Genomic DNA, 21290 nt, shown 5'->3' on the forward strand with positions numbered 1-21290 from the left:
TCACTGTTAGGAAATTTTTCCTGTCACCCACCTGTCTTTATTTTCCCTACTCAACCTCTGCCAATTCTTCCTAGTCATGTTTTGTTGCCTTAATCCTAAACTATTCCCTTTTTATTGTGAACACTCTTCAAATACATCTGGACAAAATTCACCCTTTCTGTTTCTCCCTCCACCCCCTCATTCTCTGGTCATGCTGTGGATACTTTATTAATTGACTTTCTTCCTTCATCCTCTCCAGCTCCTTTCATTCCCTACCCTGTTCCTCTATCAGGTCCATTTTGGAGCTCTCTCCGTGTGACTGAAGCCTCCCTGACTCTTTGCTTTGAATACAGGCTGTTGCCTGCTCTGCTTGGCTTCATGCTGACAGTCTTTCAACTGCACATGATGGTGATTTGGCTGGTAGGACCTACCTAGGGGAGAAGATCTGGAAGAAACACAAGAGGATGGTCTTAGTGTCTTGGGTTACTCAAGGGACAGGCTAACAGCTGGCTTCTGCTACTCAGACTGCCAAGGATCTTTGATGTAAGTTGACTCCCAGCTTGTGTAGATGAAGAACAAAGAAGGGAAAGAAAGACAACTTGCTTGAAATAAAAGGTTGATTGAGAAGCACCTGGTCATTGATATGACTAATCTAAAATTCTTAAGCAATTTACTGGGGAAGACAAAGTTTAGGTCAGGGCTCAAGCTTTTCCAGAGTTCAACAGCAATGGTGAAGCTGAACTCCTGTTTGTAGTCACTCCTTAAATACCTTTTGATGCAAGGAGGAATAAGGTGTACTGAATACATTAGCTAGCATGAATTATTAACATTTACATTGTGGCAGTATCCAAAAGGACTCAAATCAAACTACAGGCAATGTTGTGAGAAGCTCCATCCACCTGCACAGCATTGATCCAAAGGGCTGGTAGTCCATATAGTCAAGGTAAACACAGATTAGAAAGGGAATTGATTTTCCTAAGAACTCATGTCTAAATGGTCCAGAAAGAGAACTAGCACAGTTGTATTTTGTCTTCTACCCAGTACCCTTTTTGTTAAATAAGAATGATTCCCAACTCTTAATTTACTGCAGACTTTTGTCTTTGTTATGAGAAAGAGTGATAACATGCAAAGCCTGCAGGTAGCTGAAGGTCTTATAGTTTTCCCCTTCAATGGAACAAGTGATTATTTTTTTTTTCCTATTTGGGAAGGGAGTTTTTTTCCTCCTTCTTCTAAAACACAAATTATAAGACAGATGTGAATTATTAATTGCCTTCTGACAGAGCACTTCAGGATTTCTGCCTGTGTACCACTAATCTTAAACTGCAAAAATGGATAATGGTTCAGGCTTGTACTTCAAAAAAAGAAGAAAAGTGAAATGTTGAGCTGGGAAGAGAAGATGGGCATGGGAAGAAAAGTAGGAGTCGTGTTTAGATCACTAAAAGCCTTTTCCACACCCTTTCTTTTTATGCCAGGAATTCCCAAATGTCTGCCTAAAACATGAAATCTATCCTATTCATGACCACTTATTCTTTGGGAGCATTTGAGGAAATCTCTCACAATGAGCATAAAAGGAAACACTCTCAGAACTTGACTTAAAATTTAATTAAATTCAAACTCTTTAAAATTTTTTTTTAAGACTACATCTTATTAACAACTGAGGTGTTTCTCTCATGACCTGGAAGCATTTTATATATCAGAGTTTGGAAAATCTTCCAAAGTTTGCAATTTTCCCACTAAATCTCTTCTGTCTGGGGTTGGCCATCAGTCTCATTTTAAACATCCATGCCCACCTTGAGCTGGATTATTATTTCTACAAAGGCCAGTTTACGCCCCTCTGCTAATTTGAAGAGTGACAAAATAGCAATACATCACAGCCTCCACTTAAAGGCCCACTTAACACTGCCAGAATTGCCTCTGGACAGGAATCAAGACTACAGATAGGATACTAAGATAAGAAAGATAAGCAGCTTGCAGAGAACATCAGAAAAAAACATGAAATTGGGCAGGCCATATCTAAATTAGTAAAGAAATAAATCAAAGACTGACCTCTGGCCTGGAGGCCAACTTGCATACATAATTCTCATAGCTGTCCATGCAACAAAGCTCCCTCCCAAAACCATGATGACTACATCCAAATTTCCAGTTGGGAACGGTCCTTCTGCTCTCTCTCTCAAACCGTGCCTGAGAACTATCTGGGCGAAGACAAGTAGCTAGAACAAAACTAATTCCAGAGATCACATGGATAACAACACCGACTAATGTATGCCAGCGCTCAGGCTTTTGACCTAGTTTAGGACCCAGCAGGGAAGAGTTCTGGGACTCCAATTCAGAACCAGAAGCTCTCTCAATATAAAACATAGCAAGCAACATCCATGCCGATTTTTCAGAAGTGGAATGTTTACTTACAAATGAAGAGACATACGGTGGAAAACAATGTCGCTGCCACAAACACTGACACTAGAAGCTTGGCTGAAGTTTGCACTGGTTCTGCAAGATACTGCCAGGATATCTGTGGAAGGGACGAGTCGACTTCCTTTCTGCCCTGTGATAGAGCCGTCAAGATCCTCCAGGATGGCAGAGTGAGGAAAAGGGAAGGACACTTGGAAAGGTGAGTTGATGAAGGTCAGACGTTCCGTTCTCACTGTAAACCCACCTGGGGGAAACAAACAGCATTTCAGAAACAGATTGACCTCTTCAAGTAATAGGCCTGAAGACGTCTCTGGAGAAAAGGAGACTAGCTTCATTTCATCTTTGCTTTGGAAAAACATCTGCCTAGTCAAGAAGGGGAGATTCAGGAACATAAATAAATAAACAGAGATGGTTGTAGGAATTGCCACTGCCATGCTATGGCCAGGTCCCACCTGTCCAGTGCCCTGTTGTGAAAGAACTTGTGGTTACAGACTCCTTTGATCCAGGTGCTGCTCCTGGCCCTACCGGCATCTCCTCAGTGACTCCAAATGCTTATTCGCAAGTCCCACTGCCAAAAGTTGCAGTCCCCAAATCAGCAATTCTTATAGATCCTTTCTGCCTTGTTTATAAGATAAATTCTTTAGAGATAAGGACTGTTTATGTTTGTGTAAATATACCTGTGTGCATGTGTACAGCACCTGGCACAATAAAGCCTTGGCTGAAAAGTGTGGCTGGAGGATCTTTACACTACTGTGATGCAGATAGCTACAAAAGGAGGAATATTCATACAGAACAGAGGAAGTTTTTGAACAGATTAATATTTCCATAAGTGTCAGAAAATCATTGCCCCATGGACCATAACAAGGCAGCTTTGGCATGAGCATTCATGCACCACATTTGGTTACTATTTGACTATCATATTGTCAGTTGTAGCCTCTCTGAGTCAGATTTTATTATTCCCTCTGTCCTTTGATCTCACCTCCTGAAGTCTTTTTCTCTGTTATGTTATTGTAGGGCAGTATAAGTTTATATATAAATATATTTAAGAGGTAATTGCAGTTGGAACATTCTTCAAAGAGCCTTTGGGTACCTCTTCAAAGCTCAAAAGGATGCTTAATTTACACGTTATCTTAGGCAAATTCACCTAAGGTTTAGGCTGGCCTGAGGTAGGAGCTTGGTGAAATTCTGTGAGGTTCTGTCATAGCTATTAAACAAATCATCACTCTTGAAATTTTACCTCCTAAAATGAAGTAGCAGTAACAAGTCTGTGTATAAAAAACCCTTACACTGAGAAAATGAAATCAGTGCAAAAATAAGGCTACCTTAGTCCTAAAAATGTGTGTGGTATGTGGCTTCAACTAAGCAATGAATCTATTTCCAAGGGAGATTGGAGAGAACCTGCAACCTCAGCCCATGCAGAGCAAAGCAGCTAAAGGCTCTGGTTCAGCCCTCCAGCAGTGTCAGCAAAATGTACAGGCTAAAGACAGTGAGTATTGTTGAGGACTGGTTGTTATGGATATCTCTATAATCCCAGTTCAGGGATTTTCTCCGTTCATCTGAGCTGCACTTCACACACAGTATTTATCTTGCATCTACGTATCGTCATCTCATGCCCCACCTCCCTGTGAATGGGGAAGAGCTATTATCCTTCTGTCACAGTTGGGGAAGTGAAACAGAGTGACACTTTTGAAAACTACTTAGTGCAGTGAAACCTAAGGAGAGCAGGTACGCAAATACCTCAAAACCTATCCCTTGATACTGCACCTACTGCAAACACAGTGACAAGATTAGAGAAGAAAAACTGGGGCCAGTAACTCTTCATCATTATAAGGTGCTTTTTGTGGGCTTCAGCTGAAATATCTATCAATGGTTGTCAGTGGATAATATGAACTTCTAAACAGATGAATTTGAGATGGGAGGAAGCCAGGGACTGTGTAAACCCCGATAAATAAGCGTAAATCTGACTTACCCTGTCCTTGGTAACAGCCAGAACAAGTCCTCATCGCTGCACAAGTGTTCACATCAAAGTTCCTGAAAGCTGTGTTGGAGACGAATAGCTGGTATCTTTTGGGAGTTTTCAGTCCTGCTGACATGCAGGTCCTATCCTGCAATAAAGAAATGAAGAGCACTGGGAAACATATCCCTGTATGAATCTCCAAGTTTAATGAATCCAGGATGCAGCAGCTGGACACACGGATGTGATTGCACTCAAGCTCACGGTTGTGGGGCAATGTACGCTGTTTGAAGGACAGATCTAAGCTATCGCTTTGCAAATTCTGACAGGTAACATCTGTTTAATTCACCTTTTACAGTACGTGATAGTATTACATTCAGGGCAGCGATTGCCTTTTTTGCTTTGTCCAGGTTTTTGCATATTAGTAAAGGTTGGACATTCAAAGGAAAAGGAAATTGCACGTTCCCTGGGAAGAAAGAATCCACCTGGAAGGAACAGTGAGCAGATTTGCTTACAGTGCCTTTTACTTTAACTTGTCTTGTCCAGCAGGCAGGAAATTTCACTACTCTACGAAGTTAATCATCCTAATTTAAGTTCTAAGAAAAACCTGATTGCTGAGACACAAAGCCCTTGTGTGTGGCTGAGGGTGGGGGAAAGCACTTAAGCTGGGCTCTCTTCAAAGCCCTGGTTGACATCAGGGTCCATCAGAACAACAAGAAGTTAAGTATATCAGTGAGACACAGGAGAAAACATAAGACATGAAAAGGAAAAGCAAAACCCACAAGTGATGGGAAACACATTGGACAAACTAGATTTTGTGGTGATTGATTGTAGGCCGTGACACAGGGGAAGTGCACATCTCTGCCAACTTCTCTCGGAGACAGGCTGGGAAGAAGGATGTGCTCAGAGCTAGTGGGTAGGCTGGAGGGGAAAGGGCTGGCAGGAATGCGTGATGCTCTTTCTGAAGCCAATAAACCCTTTTGTGTAACAACTTTCAAAAGTGTCAGTAGAGAACCAATCAAGAAATGCACCCTCTGTGGAAACATCCTCTTTAAATGAAAATGGAGAAAGAAATGGACTCTTATAAATAGTTTATCACTTCAACGAGATGGTGCTATCTTCAGTCTCATTAAGAGACAGTAGATCCATCACCTTTTTTAGCCTGAGGCCAAAACACCCAAGGTGATGGTCCTAGTTCTTGGACGATCTTCTTCCAAGTCACCGCTAAGCAGAAGTAAAAAGCTTCTGGTAACAAGTTGGCCAGAAAGACTCTATCAGTTTTTCGCTTACATTTGCCTGTTCTTCCATCCCACTCCCATTTCTATCTTTGTTTTTTGTTTTTTTTTAGTTATTTTATTTTATTTAAGTAGACAGCAAATAGAAGAAGGATGTGAGATGGCAATTGCTCCCTAGTTTGTGTCACCTGTCTCAGACCTCTTGGTTTTTCAGGAAGAAATGTTTTTCCTCAAAGGGCCCCATAAGGGCGATGAGTTGCTTTATGAAAGAATGGAAGAGACTTGCTGAATGCCTAGGAAGCTAACGAAAGTCTTTCCCTTGGCTTTTACAGGCTCTAGATTTAGCCCTGCCACTAATGTTTTAATTGATCAAAGCCCCAGTTTTTAAATGCCCTGATAGTTCCAGAAAACAATCTTGTTTAAAAGCACTTTCAAAAACTGGAAGGGCTAGCAGAGAGGAATATCCAAGGTTCCCATTAAATTAATGTCATAAAGTTTTAATTGATATTAAAGAGACTTCATTATTAAAGGGAGAATTACATAAATTAAGATGTAAATTATGACAAGGAGGCTCTTATCATGAGATAATCAAAGATAATCACCCCCCTGGGGTACTGCAAGAAACAAGGCACAGCTGAGCGCCTCTAAATCTCTTAACAAGTACAACATCGGAGTCTTTCCATGGATCCTGCAAAGCGAAAACAAAGACATCCACCCTTTAGTGTCCAAGAGAAATTCAACGTGTCATTGGGATTCTGCAAGGTTGGACTGGTGAGGCCATGCTGATATCTGAGCTATATACTTTCAATAGACCCACTACAAAGAATTCTTTCTGTGAGCTTCCGAAGAAAACTCATTTAAAACTATTTTTCTGCCAGTCAGAGAGAAAATTAATTTCATAAACAACAGTAGAAAACTGAGCAAAGGAGAAAAAAGCCATCTAAATCATGAACAAGCAGCTGTGGCCAGTTGTAACACAAATTCCATTGTTCTCCATGTTCTTAATCTGTTAACAACCTGGTAACACCCAAAGGACTTTGTCCATTTGCCTAAAGAAATAATGGAAGAAGATCATATTTACTGCATAAATAAAATTGTTACATTTTGAGGGCTTTTTTCATTCTCAAGTTAAAAAACAGCATTCTCTGTTCCAGGTGGACCAATGATGCTATGAGAGAGCAGAGGAAACCAAAGTGTTAACTAGGATAGAAATCAAATCTCTTGTTCCCCCTCATTATTCTCAAATCACTAAACTAAACCCTGTTGTGTATGGTTAAATGCTGTCTGTTTATTACAGCAAAAGGTATGTAGGAATTTGTTAGAAAAGGCTGTTTAAACAGAAATTATGATTTCTCTCAAAAATTCAGGTTCTGTGAAATTCTAAGTTTTTTTCTGAGACTATGTCAATCTTGGAAAAAAACACGAGTAGGGAAAAAATGAACACTTATCTCACTAAAATCCTTCGGCTTGTAAGTTGAACAGAACTGTGATTTTGGTTTTACTTTTGAATGTTGTTTTATAAAGAATGTACATGAATATGCATTATAATATAAAATTTAATACTTCCAAATTCAAAGAGAAAAATCAGAAGTCTTGTTTCAAATTTGTTTCAAAAAAATCTTCAAAACTTCTGTACTGAAATAAAAAGATGTTTGGAAAAAATACTGAATTTTCGTGAAGAATGCGATCTCTGCTTTCTCAACAGCTGATGTCTACTCAGCTCTATCATCATCTGGTATGAATGGAGCACCCAAAAAATTATGCAGGGTCCAGCTGATCAAATGCTATTTCTCTTCTGCTGCGTCCATCAGAAGCAACAAAATCCTTGGTTCCAGCAGGCTGGGAGAGTGGTACTGATGCTCCAGGTTTCTCCGCGTTATCATCAAATCAATGTCCCTTGTAGGTGCTAGTACTGAAGGCATCATCTTTCCAAGGAGTGGAACACAGTTAGAGGACTAAGCAGACACAACAGTGCCCAAACTTCATTCTGAAGTTGTATGACATATATATTTAAAATCCCAAGTTTTGCCCAAGCTGCTGTGGAGCAACAGCTGTTCTTCTGGTTACGTTCTTAGTTCTCCTAATTCCTGTTTGAAGGGTAGCTGTGTAACTCAAGAGACATTGAAATAATTCCTGAAGTGCTTACCTTTTGCCCAATGTGTCCAATTAAAACGCTACCAGCTACAGAAGTGTTTCCCAGGCTTTCTACGATCTCAATGCCAAAGTCTTTGCAAGCACAAACCCAGAAATGTTGGATTTCAAGGTTGCTGCTTCTAAAAATCTATATAAAAAGGGAATAATAAAAAATAATAATAACAAAAATTGATTTATAACTCTGCTTTCCTTACAATACAATAGAAAGGGGAACAGCAAAAACACATAAAAATTTTGAATGTATATTTAATATTTAAGAATCTCCCTTAATATCCAGTTTCTGTTTTTAATTAGTAATACAAAAATCTTTACATTCTGTTAACTTATTTTCATGTTAAAAGAAAAAAGAACAGTATGAAAGAAAATCAGAACTGAGAATCACTTATAGACAGGGTAGAAGTGCTCTAAATTTTTGGGATAGGGTAAAGAAATTAATGTTTGTAGCAGAAAGATGCTACATTGAAAATAACCAGACGTATTGCTTACAGTCACCTAACGGCAAGAAGACTGTTCCTAGAGGGAGCCCATGGAAGAAGCAGAATAAACTTAGTTATTAATGTGTGCTAGGTCAGTAACATACAAAGAAATTACAAGTTAGCAGAGATGATAACCACAAAACCAATACTGCAAAACATCCTTTTCAGAGAATCATAGAATTGCCCAGGTTGAAGGGACCTTTCAGATCATTGAGTCCAACCATCAACCTAACTCTGACAAAAACCATCACTAAACCACATCTCTAAGCACTATGTCTACCCGTCTCTTAAATACCTCCAGGGATGGTGCCTCAATCACTTCCCTGGGCAGCCTGTTCCAATGCTTAATAACTCTTTCAGTGTAAAAATTTTTCCTAATATCCAGTCTAAACCTCCCCTGGTGCAACTTGAGGCTGTTTCCTCTTGTCCTTTTGTTTTATTTCTTTTCATACAAATAGGCTTTTCCAGAAAGAGAATGCACTAGTCTGAAAAAACACGCTGAAATATCGGATGGCTTCAAAGGAAGAGCCATAGGATGGGTTAGACTAGAAAACAGGCCTTAGAGAGAAACACATACAACTTGTTCAGGTCATCAGATGGGGATGTCAAGAGGATCACAGCCTCTAAGCACCAGTACGGGCAGAAAGTATCAGATAATAAAGGGTGGTGTGGGTTTTTAAATCAGATTAAGTAATAGGGAGCTACAATAGCTAGAAAGTGAAGTGGTCTAGTTGAAGATGTCCCTGCTCATTGCAGGGAGGTTGGACTAGATGGTCTTTAAAGGTCCCTTCCAACACAAACCGTTGTATGATTCTATTTTATGATTCTACGATCACTTTATTTTGTATATTCTTTTACCATTTTTATTGGTTTTCTCTTCCATTACTGTTGGATTAAACTGTCTTTATATCAATTCACAAGTTTTTTGTCTCCTTTTGCTCCCTCTTCTCCCCTCCCTACTTGTGGGGGGAGCAGGGAAGTGAGTGAACGGCTGCATGATCCTAGTTACTGGCTGGGGTTAAACCATGACAACATCACACAGGATCATCACAACAAACGTACCTGTGCTCCACCTTGGCTGCTCCAAGCGGTGAAGCTGTTGAACTGAACAGGTCTGTTTGGGCTGTCTGGCAAATATTCGGGGTACACCAGCAACCCATACCTGTTTAGGAAAGAAAGCAAAGGAGACTGTTTCTTTCCAGTGCATGAATTCACAAGCAGATTTTCCCAGCCATCATTTTGATATCTTAAATCTTAAATCCGTAACAGTTCTCTGCGTGAGACTTTATCGATAATTTAATCCATGGTGGATAACAAATATTCATTTTGGGCATCGAATCATGCCAGAGATCATACTTAAAATTTCTTTTTTCAAGTATTTTCAGAATTAGCCACACCAGGGCTAACAACCAGTGTACAGAACCACTTACAGGTTCTCGCTGCAAAACACCCTCACCATGCTTAGGAGCTTTCAACCTCTGTTGGCTTCAGATGAGCCCAACATGAATCTGGACAGATAAGGCTTTTCTAGATCCTGGATTCAGCCAACGTGGAGTACATTCCAAATTATTCCGGTTCACAACACAAATGTACATGTTCCTGAATGCAGCCCTTGGTTTGACCTTCTCAGGGATTTTAAATCCAGATTCATACCCAGATTTCCTCAAAATTACAGTGACTTCGTCCACTGACTTTTAGCACAACGTCATTTTTTACTATCACCACTATTTTAAGGAAGTACTGGCAAAAGCTCTAGTGAATATCTGTTCCTGGACGTTCTATGTAATGTCTGACGCACATACAGCCCCTTTTATCCCGTCAGACTACAAAGTGCTTAGTCTCTACTTCAATCCACTTAATCAGAAGCCGAACTCTAAAAGTTGAGTGTTCATGCTGCTATGATATGAAGCATCTAGAGGTCAGAAACACCACTCCAGATTGCCTAAGCCAGTATCATGTCTCTAATGGTGGCCTGCAGGAGATGTTAAAGGAGGAGAGTAAGAAAGAAATCATGTACCTGTTCTCCTGCACACCCTCTTCTGCTCAAAACGTCTGGTATGCTTTGAAAATGAGCTTTAAATCTAACACATGAGCGCGTGCTTCAGTACTTTGCTGTTAAATGGTTGGTGAGGAAATATGTTAAATATGGCACCTTAAACTACATCTGGATCATTTAAACAAGGGGGTAAATTGAAGGAGCTTGTTAAAATCACTGGAAATGCTGCAAGTTCACAAATCAGGCTTGTAAACAAGGAAGAAAGGACTGCATTGAAACTCTTAAGGAAAGCATTTAGGATCAGGCCCTGAAAAACACGTACAACCACATCGCTGATTGCTGTCAAATGCTGATTCTGCTCTGCTGTGGAGAACTCTGCTTAAAGAGAGGATGCCCTAAAAGGGTGCAAAATTGGAAAAAAAAATCCTGAAAGAAGGACCAAAGCCTTTTCTGCTCACCACTGCAATTATAGTTAGCACTACCATGCACTGAAGGAAAATCTCTTTAACAAAAAGTCCCCAAGTACCTTGTGCAGGAATGAGCTATGTTCTCACTGAAGGACAGGAGAGGCGTTTTGGATGGTCCCTCAGGGGAGAGATGAAAGAAATAGCCATACCCAGCAGCGCACACTGTGTTACCCTGCAGAGAAACATATGTGACTGTGAAGAAAAGGTTACCACAGATTTCTGGAAATTAAAATAAGCTTAAGAAAAATGCAAACTGAAATCTCAACTGAGGTCCATTCAAATTCTGGTAATTCTGTCTGGCAGAAGCTGGTTCCTTGTTTCTGTGTCCTTGATTTCATCCTGTTTTCACTCTGTCCTTGGACCACTCTTAAAAATCCCAAAACTGTTCTCAAGCCAGGCAACAAGGGTTGGCCAAGCAATAGAAACAAATGACAGAAAAATGGTATTGCCATAACTCTTCAAGAAGTAGTAAGTGTGTGGAAAACTTCTTAACCCTATAAAATCCTTTCTAAGTAGGAAGGCCGTGTCATGAAAGAAAGGTAAATCACAAACTACTCAGAGTATTGATTTACTTCTCAATCTGTATCTTTCTCATATCTCCCAATGCAAATACAGTAAAAGGAAATAGCATTGCCACTGCAATGTGAGACCCCCTAAAAATCAAGAGAAAGCAGAGAACTACATCTTCGGGATATGTCAGTGGCTGAACAACTAAACTTAGATGTGTGGTAAATTACTTGATTTGGATTCTTTTTAACAGGGTAAGTGAATAACCATGGGAAGATGTGCTTTAAGTTGTCATTTAGTATAGCTTAATGAGTCACAGAACCATAGAATGGTTTTGCTTCAAAGAGACCTTTAAGATCATCAAGTCCAACTGTTATTATTGCAAGAGGTGGGGAAAAAAAGTGAACATAATATCTGCTTGGCCTTAAAATTAGGAGTTTGGTAGCAAGTCTGTAGCAAGTGGGTCATGTGGGCTATATACAATGGGTTAGAAGCTTTTCTACTCTAGGGAAAAAGCCTGATTTTACCTGCTTCATTCGGACAGCAGCCAAACCGAGATGGCTTTGGATGGTGTCTATCAGCAATGTTTACATGCGCACACCTGGGCATGGTCCCTTTCACCTACCTTAGATGTGTAAAAAATTGATGCTGAAGTCCAGGCTGGTAAGTCCTAGGCTCCCTTTCCAGGAGAAAATAAGGCATAGGCATGTCTAGAGGGCAATTCTTCAGGTCTATCCTTAGATAAGATTAATTGCTCTCTGGAGGTAACTAGTTCTCTAAAGGCAGTCTATGATCAGCTATAAGAAGAGCTTGTTCTCTAAGATTGGGACTGACACCCACCACTACTATTCATAGGTCACCGGACACTGTTAAAACACTAATGACTTTTTGGTCCCTGGTGGTCCAAATCAAAGCCAAGCCTGGTGACCTAGAGGTGAAAGCCTCCATATACCAATTACTTTCTCCTGACCCATCCAACTGTGTTCCCTGCAGTTGTGATCTCTGACACCTGTCAAGCAACAAAGAAGTATCGATACCCAAAGCACTGCTTTCTCTATCCCCGGGTAAAACTGCTGCTTTTTCCGAAAGTGCAGACACAGACCATTTTCCTTTAACAAAATACTTCTGCAGTCCAGTCACATTATTTCCAGGATCTTTTACTTGTGACTCCAATCATGCGTTCTACAGATGATTCATAAGGAAAAAAAAACGCATATTTATTCAGCCAGCTAGAGGCTGGAGGGCAGGGGTTTTAGGCAAGCAGGGAATTTTGTGTGGAAATCAATTCTTTGTGGAAGTCAGTATATTACGAATGTCCATGCAACCAAAATTCCAGAGAGAAATTATCTCCCTGAGCATGCCAGATACCTGGAGGTATGCATTGCAAGTCAGTAAAATAAAGTGGCTGACGTTTTAAGTGTCTCTTAACCGTACAACATTGCTAATGTAAATATTTCATAACTTCCTTTTAGATAGCCGGGGCTCAAACTGTTGACCTTAAAGATGACATTAAAGCTCTGCAGAGTGTGCCCAGCACCACTCCCCCAGTTTCAGAACCTGGCAGGATGCAGCCCCACTGGGCTCACTTCAACATATGCTCACTTGCAGAAGGTTTTAGAAAAGATCTCAGTAGGGATGAAATGGTGGGAAACAATCGATGCCAAACAGATTCAGCCTCACCCCTTTGGTACTGTGAAGAACGGTTGGGTTGGGTGATATTGGGAAACAAATTCATTTATCAACAACATGACCATCAATAACTTCTCTGACACGGAAACATGGGCTGATCTCCACCCCATTCATTCATTTAAGCAGTTTCACAGTCCTCAACATCATGGCAAGAAAGGAAAAGGAAGATGCTTGTTAAATATCTCAAACCCATGCTGTATGTTGTTATGCATGAGCACTGCATGCTGGCTCCGGGATTTAAGACCATTGAATGTTTATGAATAGGAAGTCACTACAAAAGGTCCAAGACCCACTGCGCCCAAGAGAACCAAGAGAAAAAGATAAAAAACTACTTTTTGGGTTTTTTCCATGCACACAAAAAGAAAACCAGGGACATAGGGCGTCCATTTCAGCAACAAAAGAGCCAATATCAGAGGTGCATCTTCAGTTCCTCATGCTGATAGCATTTAAAAGGCAAGAAACCAGCCTGCTAATGAAATTGTCTTATCACACTAAGAAGTGATAACCAGGACTTCCATATTTTATTAAAAACACCAAACCTTGTAATAATCATTTTGCACTTATTCTTTATGGGCCTAAAATTTTACCTAACACCCCAACTCACAAATGCACTTAAAAGCTTAAGTCAAATGGAAACCAGTGGGAATTTGGTCTCTGAACGTCTTTGTAGGTTGAGGTTTGAGTGACTGCTGTGTCCCAATTTCAACACCGTTTAGGAGACCACTGATTTTCAAGGAAATTTAAGCTCTTCAGTCACCGATGCAAATTTAGGCTCTCAAGTAAATTGAGTAGTTATGAAAATATTATTGCAGGTCTCGCTGTGGAAAGTTTAACCCATCATGAACAGAAGATATAACACAGTCTGGACCTAGAGGTCTCTGTCTATCTTAGCTGTAACCCTTGCCTTAAAGACTGCAGCCTGTGAATTTAAAACCAGTAATCGAAAGATGGCAATTTAAAAACATAAAACATACAAGCACAAAAACCAACAAGGACCTAACATTAAAATCTAGACAGGTAGTTTCTTAATCCGTGTCATGGCCTGGAATCCAGACAGTGGAACGATGAGTCTTTCCTGTTACACTCTTCAAAACTCCCTATTAAATTAAGATTATAAATACCTAAAAAGCAATATCCAGTTCTTGAGCCATTTGATCAGATAAAAGGTGCTGAAACTGTAACATTATGATGCTGATGCTGGACCAGCATCCCTCACATTTACTGCTTATTATTGTACTGAGAAAAAGTTCACAAGACACAGGTGTTTTGCTTAGAAAAACTGTGATTTTTTCTCTTAATATCCATGTCCTTTCATGTCTTCTGCTGAGCACTGCTTGGTACTGCAGAACAGTAAGTGCAGCTAATAACAATTTTAAGCTAAGGAACTTCTTCCTATTTTCCTGTTGCTGCTGAAACATCTCAAATAGCCTGCTCCAAAAGACTGCCGACAATGAGGTTTATCAGCAACCCTTCAAGGGCCATCTGCTATTCTGCCTTGAGTAGCACATCTCTGAAGTGCAGACTTAACCCTGATGTTCGGGTACACAGCCACAGATGCATCTTTGGGCATAGCGACAAAGACATGTCAACTGAGAGAGTTAAACAAATGTGCTGAAAACCGACCACAGTCAGTTGACACGGGCCCGTAGAGATAATTGCAGCAAACCTTCTGAAAAGCTGAGCCACTGGCGATCGAGTAGACAGCTCCAGGGTAAGTCAGTGCATGATAGTACAAAACTCTGTGTTTAGTGGAGCTGAAATTCATGTGATTCAGCCTGGTTGTTGGATGTTTTAACCATATTTGACGGTCTTAAAAATGATAAATATGCCCTTGAGGGAACTGCAGAAAAGTCCTCTCCTTCTTCCTGTCTTCATACTAACATAGGAATTGCGTTGGTCTTTTTTTCACCTTTAAATTTAGGTGCAATTCTTTCCTCATGGAATAGAAGCCCAAGGGGCGATTAGGACTTCACGTACACTTAATAAGTGGTTTGGGTTCTGTGAGTTAGCAATAGAACAGGTCAGGATTTTTTTTTTTATGAAAATGTGCATTTGTCACAACTGAAGCTGTGGTAAGAAAGGTCAGTGTCAATGGAATTCCAGACTTAAAATAGTTGGGAAGGAAAAAATTATTTGAAATCGTTGGAAATCTTTCTTTTTTCCCCATGAAGCACTTAAAAGTGACGCTTTATTCTCAAAAGTGACTTGAATAAGACAAAAAAATGTATGAACTAAAACAAAGCATCAGAGAATTAGTGAATACAAAGATTTTTACTGAGCTCAACTTTTTGATGTGAGGGTTGTTAGTCCGTTAGCTTTTTAAGAGTCCAACATTTTATCACTATTTAGAATAGAGAAGCTTGGTTTCTTTTACAGTCAATGTCATTTTCATAGAGCAGGGAGAGCATTCTCCTTTCCACCCTGGAATGCAAATCTTGGACTGTATGTAGGTTGTCATTTTAAATCCAGACAGAGATGGATTTGATATTGCTGAATTGTAGTGTGTTTTTCATCAGTCCATTAAAATTGAGACTTTTTTTTATATAATGACAAAAGTGGGAAAACATTCTGTAGAAGCTGAGCCTAAATTTTTTTCCAGTTTTTTTTTTAATCCATGAGCATTAGAAAATAAAACAATTTTTTAAAGCATCACAGGATAAAGGATCTCATTTTAATATTTCATCCGAACCAAGTGCAGTAAAATTTTCAGTAACAATAAATTTGCCCATGAATACAATTTATTTTGAATATGAACTCGTTTTAATATCCCAGCACAAGTACAGTTTCTGGCAGCTCAGTCAAGAGGCAAATGTTGTGTATATGATCTCCCAAATAAATGAGGTTCCATATATTTCTGATCTTTGATTAGAAAGGAAATGTTACATTTTATACCTGAACTGCTTACCTTGATGTGGTTGGCAGGAGCCCTGACATAGATCCCTGCTGGTGACAGCGTCTCAATGTTGGATAAACTGTCTGTTCCAGAAAGGCCAATCACTATGTTTTTACAGACTCTGTTCCCCTTTCCCAGTCCCTCTCCTTTAAAAAAAAAAAAAAATATATATATAAAGGGAAAAGAAACACAAATATAAATATAGCTGGAAACCCTCTGTTATGCAAGTCACAGAATTTGCTGGGTTTTTCCCTGCCTGTTTGCTGCTATGGCCCACGTGGGAATTAGCTTTCCCTGCTAACTATCCCTGGGTAAATCACTCTTTGAAAAGCACTTAGAAACCTGTCTTTAACACATGGCAGAAGATGGTTATGAGATGGTCAAAGACTGCCATGACTGCTCAACACAGTGGTGCACAGCATGGAAAAGGAAGGGCTATACCCTTCAGAAATGTCAGGAGGCCACAAGCATGATCTGATCATATATGATAAAACAGTTTCTGCCACAAAGACCTTACACTCTAATGAGATAAACACAATCAGGGAAAGGAATACTACAATAAATATTCTACAAAGAGGCAATAGAGACCATGATTCTGCAGGTCAATATGCACAAGACTCTCTAATATGTGTTACTTATGAATATAACACTATCCATACTGTACCGCAAGTTTATGGAAAAAACAAATAAAGGGAATATTATAAAGCACATTTACAGTTGGAAAAAGAGAGGTTTAGAGTGGGGAAGTGGCTCACCTATGCACACCCAGACATGCTTCTGGCAGTATGAGAATTCAAAGTCCTGTCTATCTTCTGTGTCTCCATCCACTGCCCTACTTACATGTAAGAAAATTTCTAAATAGTCTTAAAAACACCTGGTGCAACTGCAGAAAAGTCGGGGGGTTGCCCCTCTAAGCAATGAAGTATGAGAAGGAAAAGGAAAAATCAATCAACCAATTGATCACACAACTCAGAGTCATGGGGTGCCCTGGATCTAGTAACTGTATTGAAGTATGAAGAAAAAAAAATAATCTTTTTAATCTACACCATGAAGAAACGTTCCACCCAATGGCAAAAAGTGGACAGTCCCATACAAGTCAAATCCAAATAAGGACACATTGGCATATGTCCCCCTGCTCTGATGTTTTGGAAGCAGAACACAAAGTGGATCATGTCTGTTTGGTCCACACCAGGAGCAAATGAAAACTATTTAGTTTTGTTTCTCAATCATAAATTATTATCTTCAACTGTATCTGCTCAAGTTCTATTCCAAATATAAATCCCTTCCCCAATCACTACTACCCCAAAAGTAAGCCACTTCACAGAGAAAACCTGTGTCCTTTGGTTTAGGGATGCCAGTAATTATTTATTAGCCTTCCTCTTAGTCTTTTGAGTCTTTCTTCATTTTTGGAACAAGATCTATACTGGAAATATTTCCTTTCCAGGCTGTATTTACTACAAACAATTCCCCCTACCAGAGCATGAATGGGGTCCTAAAGCAGACCTTTTGACAGCCATATAGGTTTTCGAGGTGGCATAAAAGGACTTGGCTTCCAAGCTGAGACCTGGTGTGTCAATTAATTTTAAGCCCAGAGCGACTTTTTATGGCTATCTTGCAAACCCCCTGAAAATAAAGGTTTTAGATGAAATCACTGAGGGAGTCCAATTCTGGAGCTGCAAATAGCCAGCTATAATAAATATTCCTTCACAGGCAACAAAATGATATATAAATTCATCCATCAGACCCTCTGGAGCTGCTGACAGTGAAGCCATTAAAGAGATCTTGTGGATACGGTGTATTCAGGCAGCGACTTCAGTGGAAATGTTCAGCTCAGTCCAGAGTCCTTTGACTCTGACACATGTCCTAGCAAGAGTGAGCCAAGGCATGCTGGCAGGTTGAATATCTTGTTCTGCTTCCCCACAGCCACAAGGACTCTGTGGCATCACCTTGGGCAAGTCGTTGCATCTCTCTGAGCCATCTCTCTTTGTCTGCAAGATGTATACAGTCGCTCTTCTTTTATAGGTCTCCTCTGTTTAAATCGTCATCCATCTCTTCTCATTATGTTTATGTACAGAACCTAGTGTAGGGACTTGCTCTGTGTGTGGAACTGCAGGATCAGGACTGAAGGCTTTCCTCCATCCCCTATGTTTATCTTAAAATTGGTCATTTTTATCCCATGTCCGATGGAAAACAAAAATCGAGCTATATCTTTAGGTACTCAGGCAACATGAGATCCCAGCAGAAGATGCTGCAAGTCAGTCTCCTGATGGTTAGTTAGGAGAAATATTTTGTTGTTTAACATTTTTGTTGCTCCAAGCTCCAATTTATTTAAGTACTAAATCCTCTGTTTAACTTTTAACATATGCTCTCACTCCATTATCTTCCATGTCAAATGACTGAAGTTAAAGGTAAGTATGCTCTTAAATGCCTAGCTGAACTGGGGTCTTAAATATTGCATAATGGTGCTCTTCCAAAGACAGATAAATTAATCCCCTAAAAAAATCTTCCACTTGTACACTGAAAAAAAGGATCCAGATTGAATGAAGACTGACCTGAAGAAACAGGGAGTATATGGTCTAATGGAAATAGCTCTAGGAGTTGCATGTGGAATCCTGGGAGCTTTATTCCAGATTCACTGATACAAGAAAATGCGGAAGATGTGATTAAAGTTCTCAGGGTGCAGTTAAGGATCTGCTATTCTTTATTCCAAAGGCATTTTCATGCAAATGGTAAGCAGCACATGTAGCTGTTACATCTAGGATAGCTATTTTCCTGCTTCACTTACCCAGTAGAAGCCCATGGCCTGAAATGTTGTAGAAAACATTACTGTCCACGCTAAAGTTTGAGATCCCAGTCAGACGGAGTCCTTGGCCAAAGGAGTCCAAAACACAACAGCCACGTATGTAAGAGTCTGGAAAGAAATGAATGTTGTGAGCAAAAAGCACACTGCAGCTTGAAGTTTGGGAGAGTTTTATATTAGCTTCTCATCTTTTGATGCTGTGCAGTTAATCCTTTTGGCTCCCTGAGATTGCTCGGTTGCAGCTGCCCACCTTTACTCACCTGGTAGATCTTTGCCAACAGGCGGGTTTTGCTAAGATGGCCACAGTGGAGAAGAGGGGCCCTGAGCATATAAATGGGTGAATGTAGGTGCTCTATCATGAGGAAGGAGGAGGAGATCCAGTGAAAGGGTAGGGTAGGATCCCAAAAGCAAAGATCTCAGGCAGTTGGATGATTGAAGTGGCATTAAAGGAGAGAAGCAATATTCCAGAAGAGCAGTAAGGACACGGTAGAACCTTCACACCTTGTCTAGCCAGATATGGTAACCTGCCCACTGTGCTCTGGGATTGTGGCCACTGCTGCCTTCTGCCACCAGAAAGCCTAGATCCTCACTCAGTGTCGAAGACGGCATAAGAAAGGCATAAGTGTGGGTTAGCTGGTGGGGAAAGTCCCATCCGGTACCCCTAAAATATTATTTGAGCCCACCTAACTTGATCTTATTACCACCAGTCTTCAGAGCCCTCTTTGACACTTCTACAGAGATGACAAAGTCAGAAGAACTTATCAGTGACAAAGTAAAAAGAACTTAATATATTCCTTAACCTTCAGGTTTATTATTTATTATTAGAATTACACTCTGGCCTATGCTCCTGCACAGCCCTGAGCCTGCTCTTGGCTCCCTTACAGTATATTAATGCTTTAATTTCCAGAGCTAGAAGTAGCATGTCAACTCAGAGGTGTGGCATAAAAATGAAATATTATTTTAGGAAGATGCTGTCCAGAGATGCAAAGGAACTAAAGCAGCTTAAAGCGCTCCATCAAGTTTCACCTGGGCTTAGACTACAGCTTTTTACCAATCCGCTTTGTCAACTGACTCAAGAGCTGAGTGGGTTTTGAGGACATCTGCCCCAACTTTGGGTAGGAAAAGGTGGACATTTGAGATCATTCAAGCCCATCTCCAGTGCAGCCATCTCACCTGCCATCCATGCGTTGCCAGCAACAGTCAGGGCACTGTAGTGCTGCCGAAATGCCTGGCCCACGTGGCGGAATTGAACTCCCTCCATCTGGAGTCCACTCGCCTCTCCATGGAAGGCCTCCACAACCACGATGGCCCCCAGGTCCCGAGACCCCAGCTGCCTCTCGCTTTGCTTGTACAGACACCTGGAGCCACCTAGAATACAATCCGGAGGGAGCTGTCAGTGTTACTTCTCCATGGTGACCGTGGGATGTGCAGAGTGCCCCAAGAAACATCATGAGACCCATCACATTGACTCCATCTCCAGGAGCAACCTTAAACATGGGCCCAAAGACAAATAGCCACAGGCAAGCATATTTGATACCCCCTCTAAATACTCTCATGGTTCCTTCCCTAAGAGTCTGGACATTTTTTGAGGAATATATATTAAAACCAGCAGGAAGCTGTGGCAGTTTTATGCCTTGGAAAGTTCCTTGTGTTCAATTTTAAATAGTCCTATGCATGAGGAAGATGGATTTGACATTGATTTACCTTGGGTGAGGTTCGTGAAAAGGGGATTGGGCATGGCTAAACTGAAATGAGAACATTTTGAAATTTATTTAAAACTCTTCCTCTCCCTACTGTCCCTGCAGATGGGTGAGGAACTGTTACTACCCACAGTCTAAAGACAAGGAAAGTAAATCATAGGGCTGAGGAAGGCATAGACATTCCTGAAAGACAACGTTCCATAGGTCTGTGCTTAGGATATTTTGGTACGAGGGGATTCAGGCTACGAATGTGCAGCTTGGGCTTGTTCAGTGGAGGTGCAGAGGGGATTTCAAATTCCAGCACTGCCTGCTTATGCTCAGTAATTCTCAATTTTCTTTAAAAGAAGGTAAATTAACCACAAACAACACTGCCTACTCATCTTCTGGTGACTCCTCTGAGAAATCCTCCTATCCTTTAACTCAAATAAAAACCTCAAACGGTTAGCACATTTCAGAGACTATATTTATGAGTTCCATAGAAAATGGACCATAAATCTATGAGTAATATAAGCAGTTGGCTGCGGGATATCAAATGAAGTCTTGTGTCACAGCCTGAAAGCCCAAGGCATTTTATTTTTAAAGGAAAACTTACACCTGGGTTGCCAGATAACTTAACTCTCCTCAAATTATAACCACTGTGTCTGATTCTGCTTCCTCACCAGCTGGTGTAAATCAGGAAGCCACCTGTCAAACTTTATGGTGTTTCACACAGGTAAAACTGAGATATATTTCACCAGTGTTACTATATGCTACAAGAAACCGTCACCTGTTTTTTTTCTTAGTATCCCTAAACACTAAACAATGTCTTAATATTTTACACTAAAGAGTACAAACAGCATTGGGCTGTTTCATTTTTCCTTCTTCTTAAAGTGACTAAATAGTAAACACAATTAAAAATTTAATATATTATGTACACTGAAATATGTTTTCAGAAGATACTTTCTTTTCTACACCCTTAGGCTCAGGCAAAACTAAAGGATCTTTCCCAAGACGGCTTGAAACAACAATGTGAAAATAGTACATCTGAGATA

General features: G+C 40.3%; 1 protein-coding gene across 12 annotated transcripts in view; it reads right to left on the reverse strand.

Annotated features, from left to right (window-relative positions):
* PKHD1 (PKHD1 ciliary IPT domain containing fibrocystin/polyductin) overlaps window positions 1-21290 on the reverse strand; it is a 279614-nt gene that overhangs the window by 132941 nt on the left and 125383 nt on the right. For all 12 annotated transcript variants that reach the window (XR_010070475.1, XR_010070473.1, XM_063330663.1 and 9 more), the window contains 8 exons: window positions 19733-19927; window positions 18545-18670; window positions 15772-15905; window positions 10730-10842; window positions 9270-9369; window positions 7724-7858; window positions 4358-4493; window positions 2386-2632 (listed from right to left, as the gene is read on the reverse strand). Coding sequence is in view for 10 of the 12 variants with exons in the window: in XM_063330663.1 (XP_063186733.1) it covers window positions 2386-2632; window positions 4358-4493; window positions 7724-7858; window positions 9270-9369; window positions 10730-10842; window positions 15772-15905; window positions 18545-18670; window positions 19733-19927 (1186 nt within the window). In the remaining 2 variants the exon portion in view is untranslated. The remainder of the gene's footprint in view (window positions 1-2385; window positions 2633-4357; window positions 4494-7723; window positions 7859-9269; window positions 9370-10729; window positions 10843-15771; window positions 15906-18544; window positions 18671-19732; window positions 19928-21290) is intronic.

The sequence above is a fragment of the Chroicocephalus ridibundus genome, chromosome 3 (genome assembly GCF_963924245.1).
Source record: "Chroicocephalus ridibundus chromosome 3, bChrRid1.1, whole genome shotgun sequence".
NCBI classification, from domain to species: domain Eukaryota; kingdom Metazoa; phylum Chordata; class Aves; order Charadriiformes; family Laridae; genus Chroicocephalus; species Chroicocephalus ridibundus.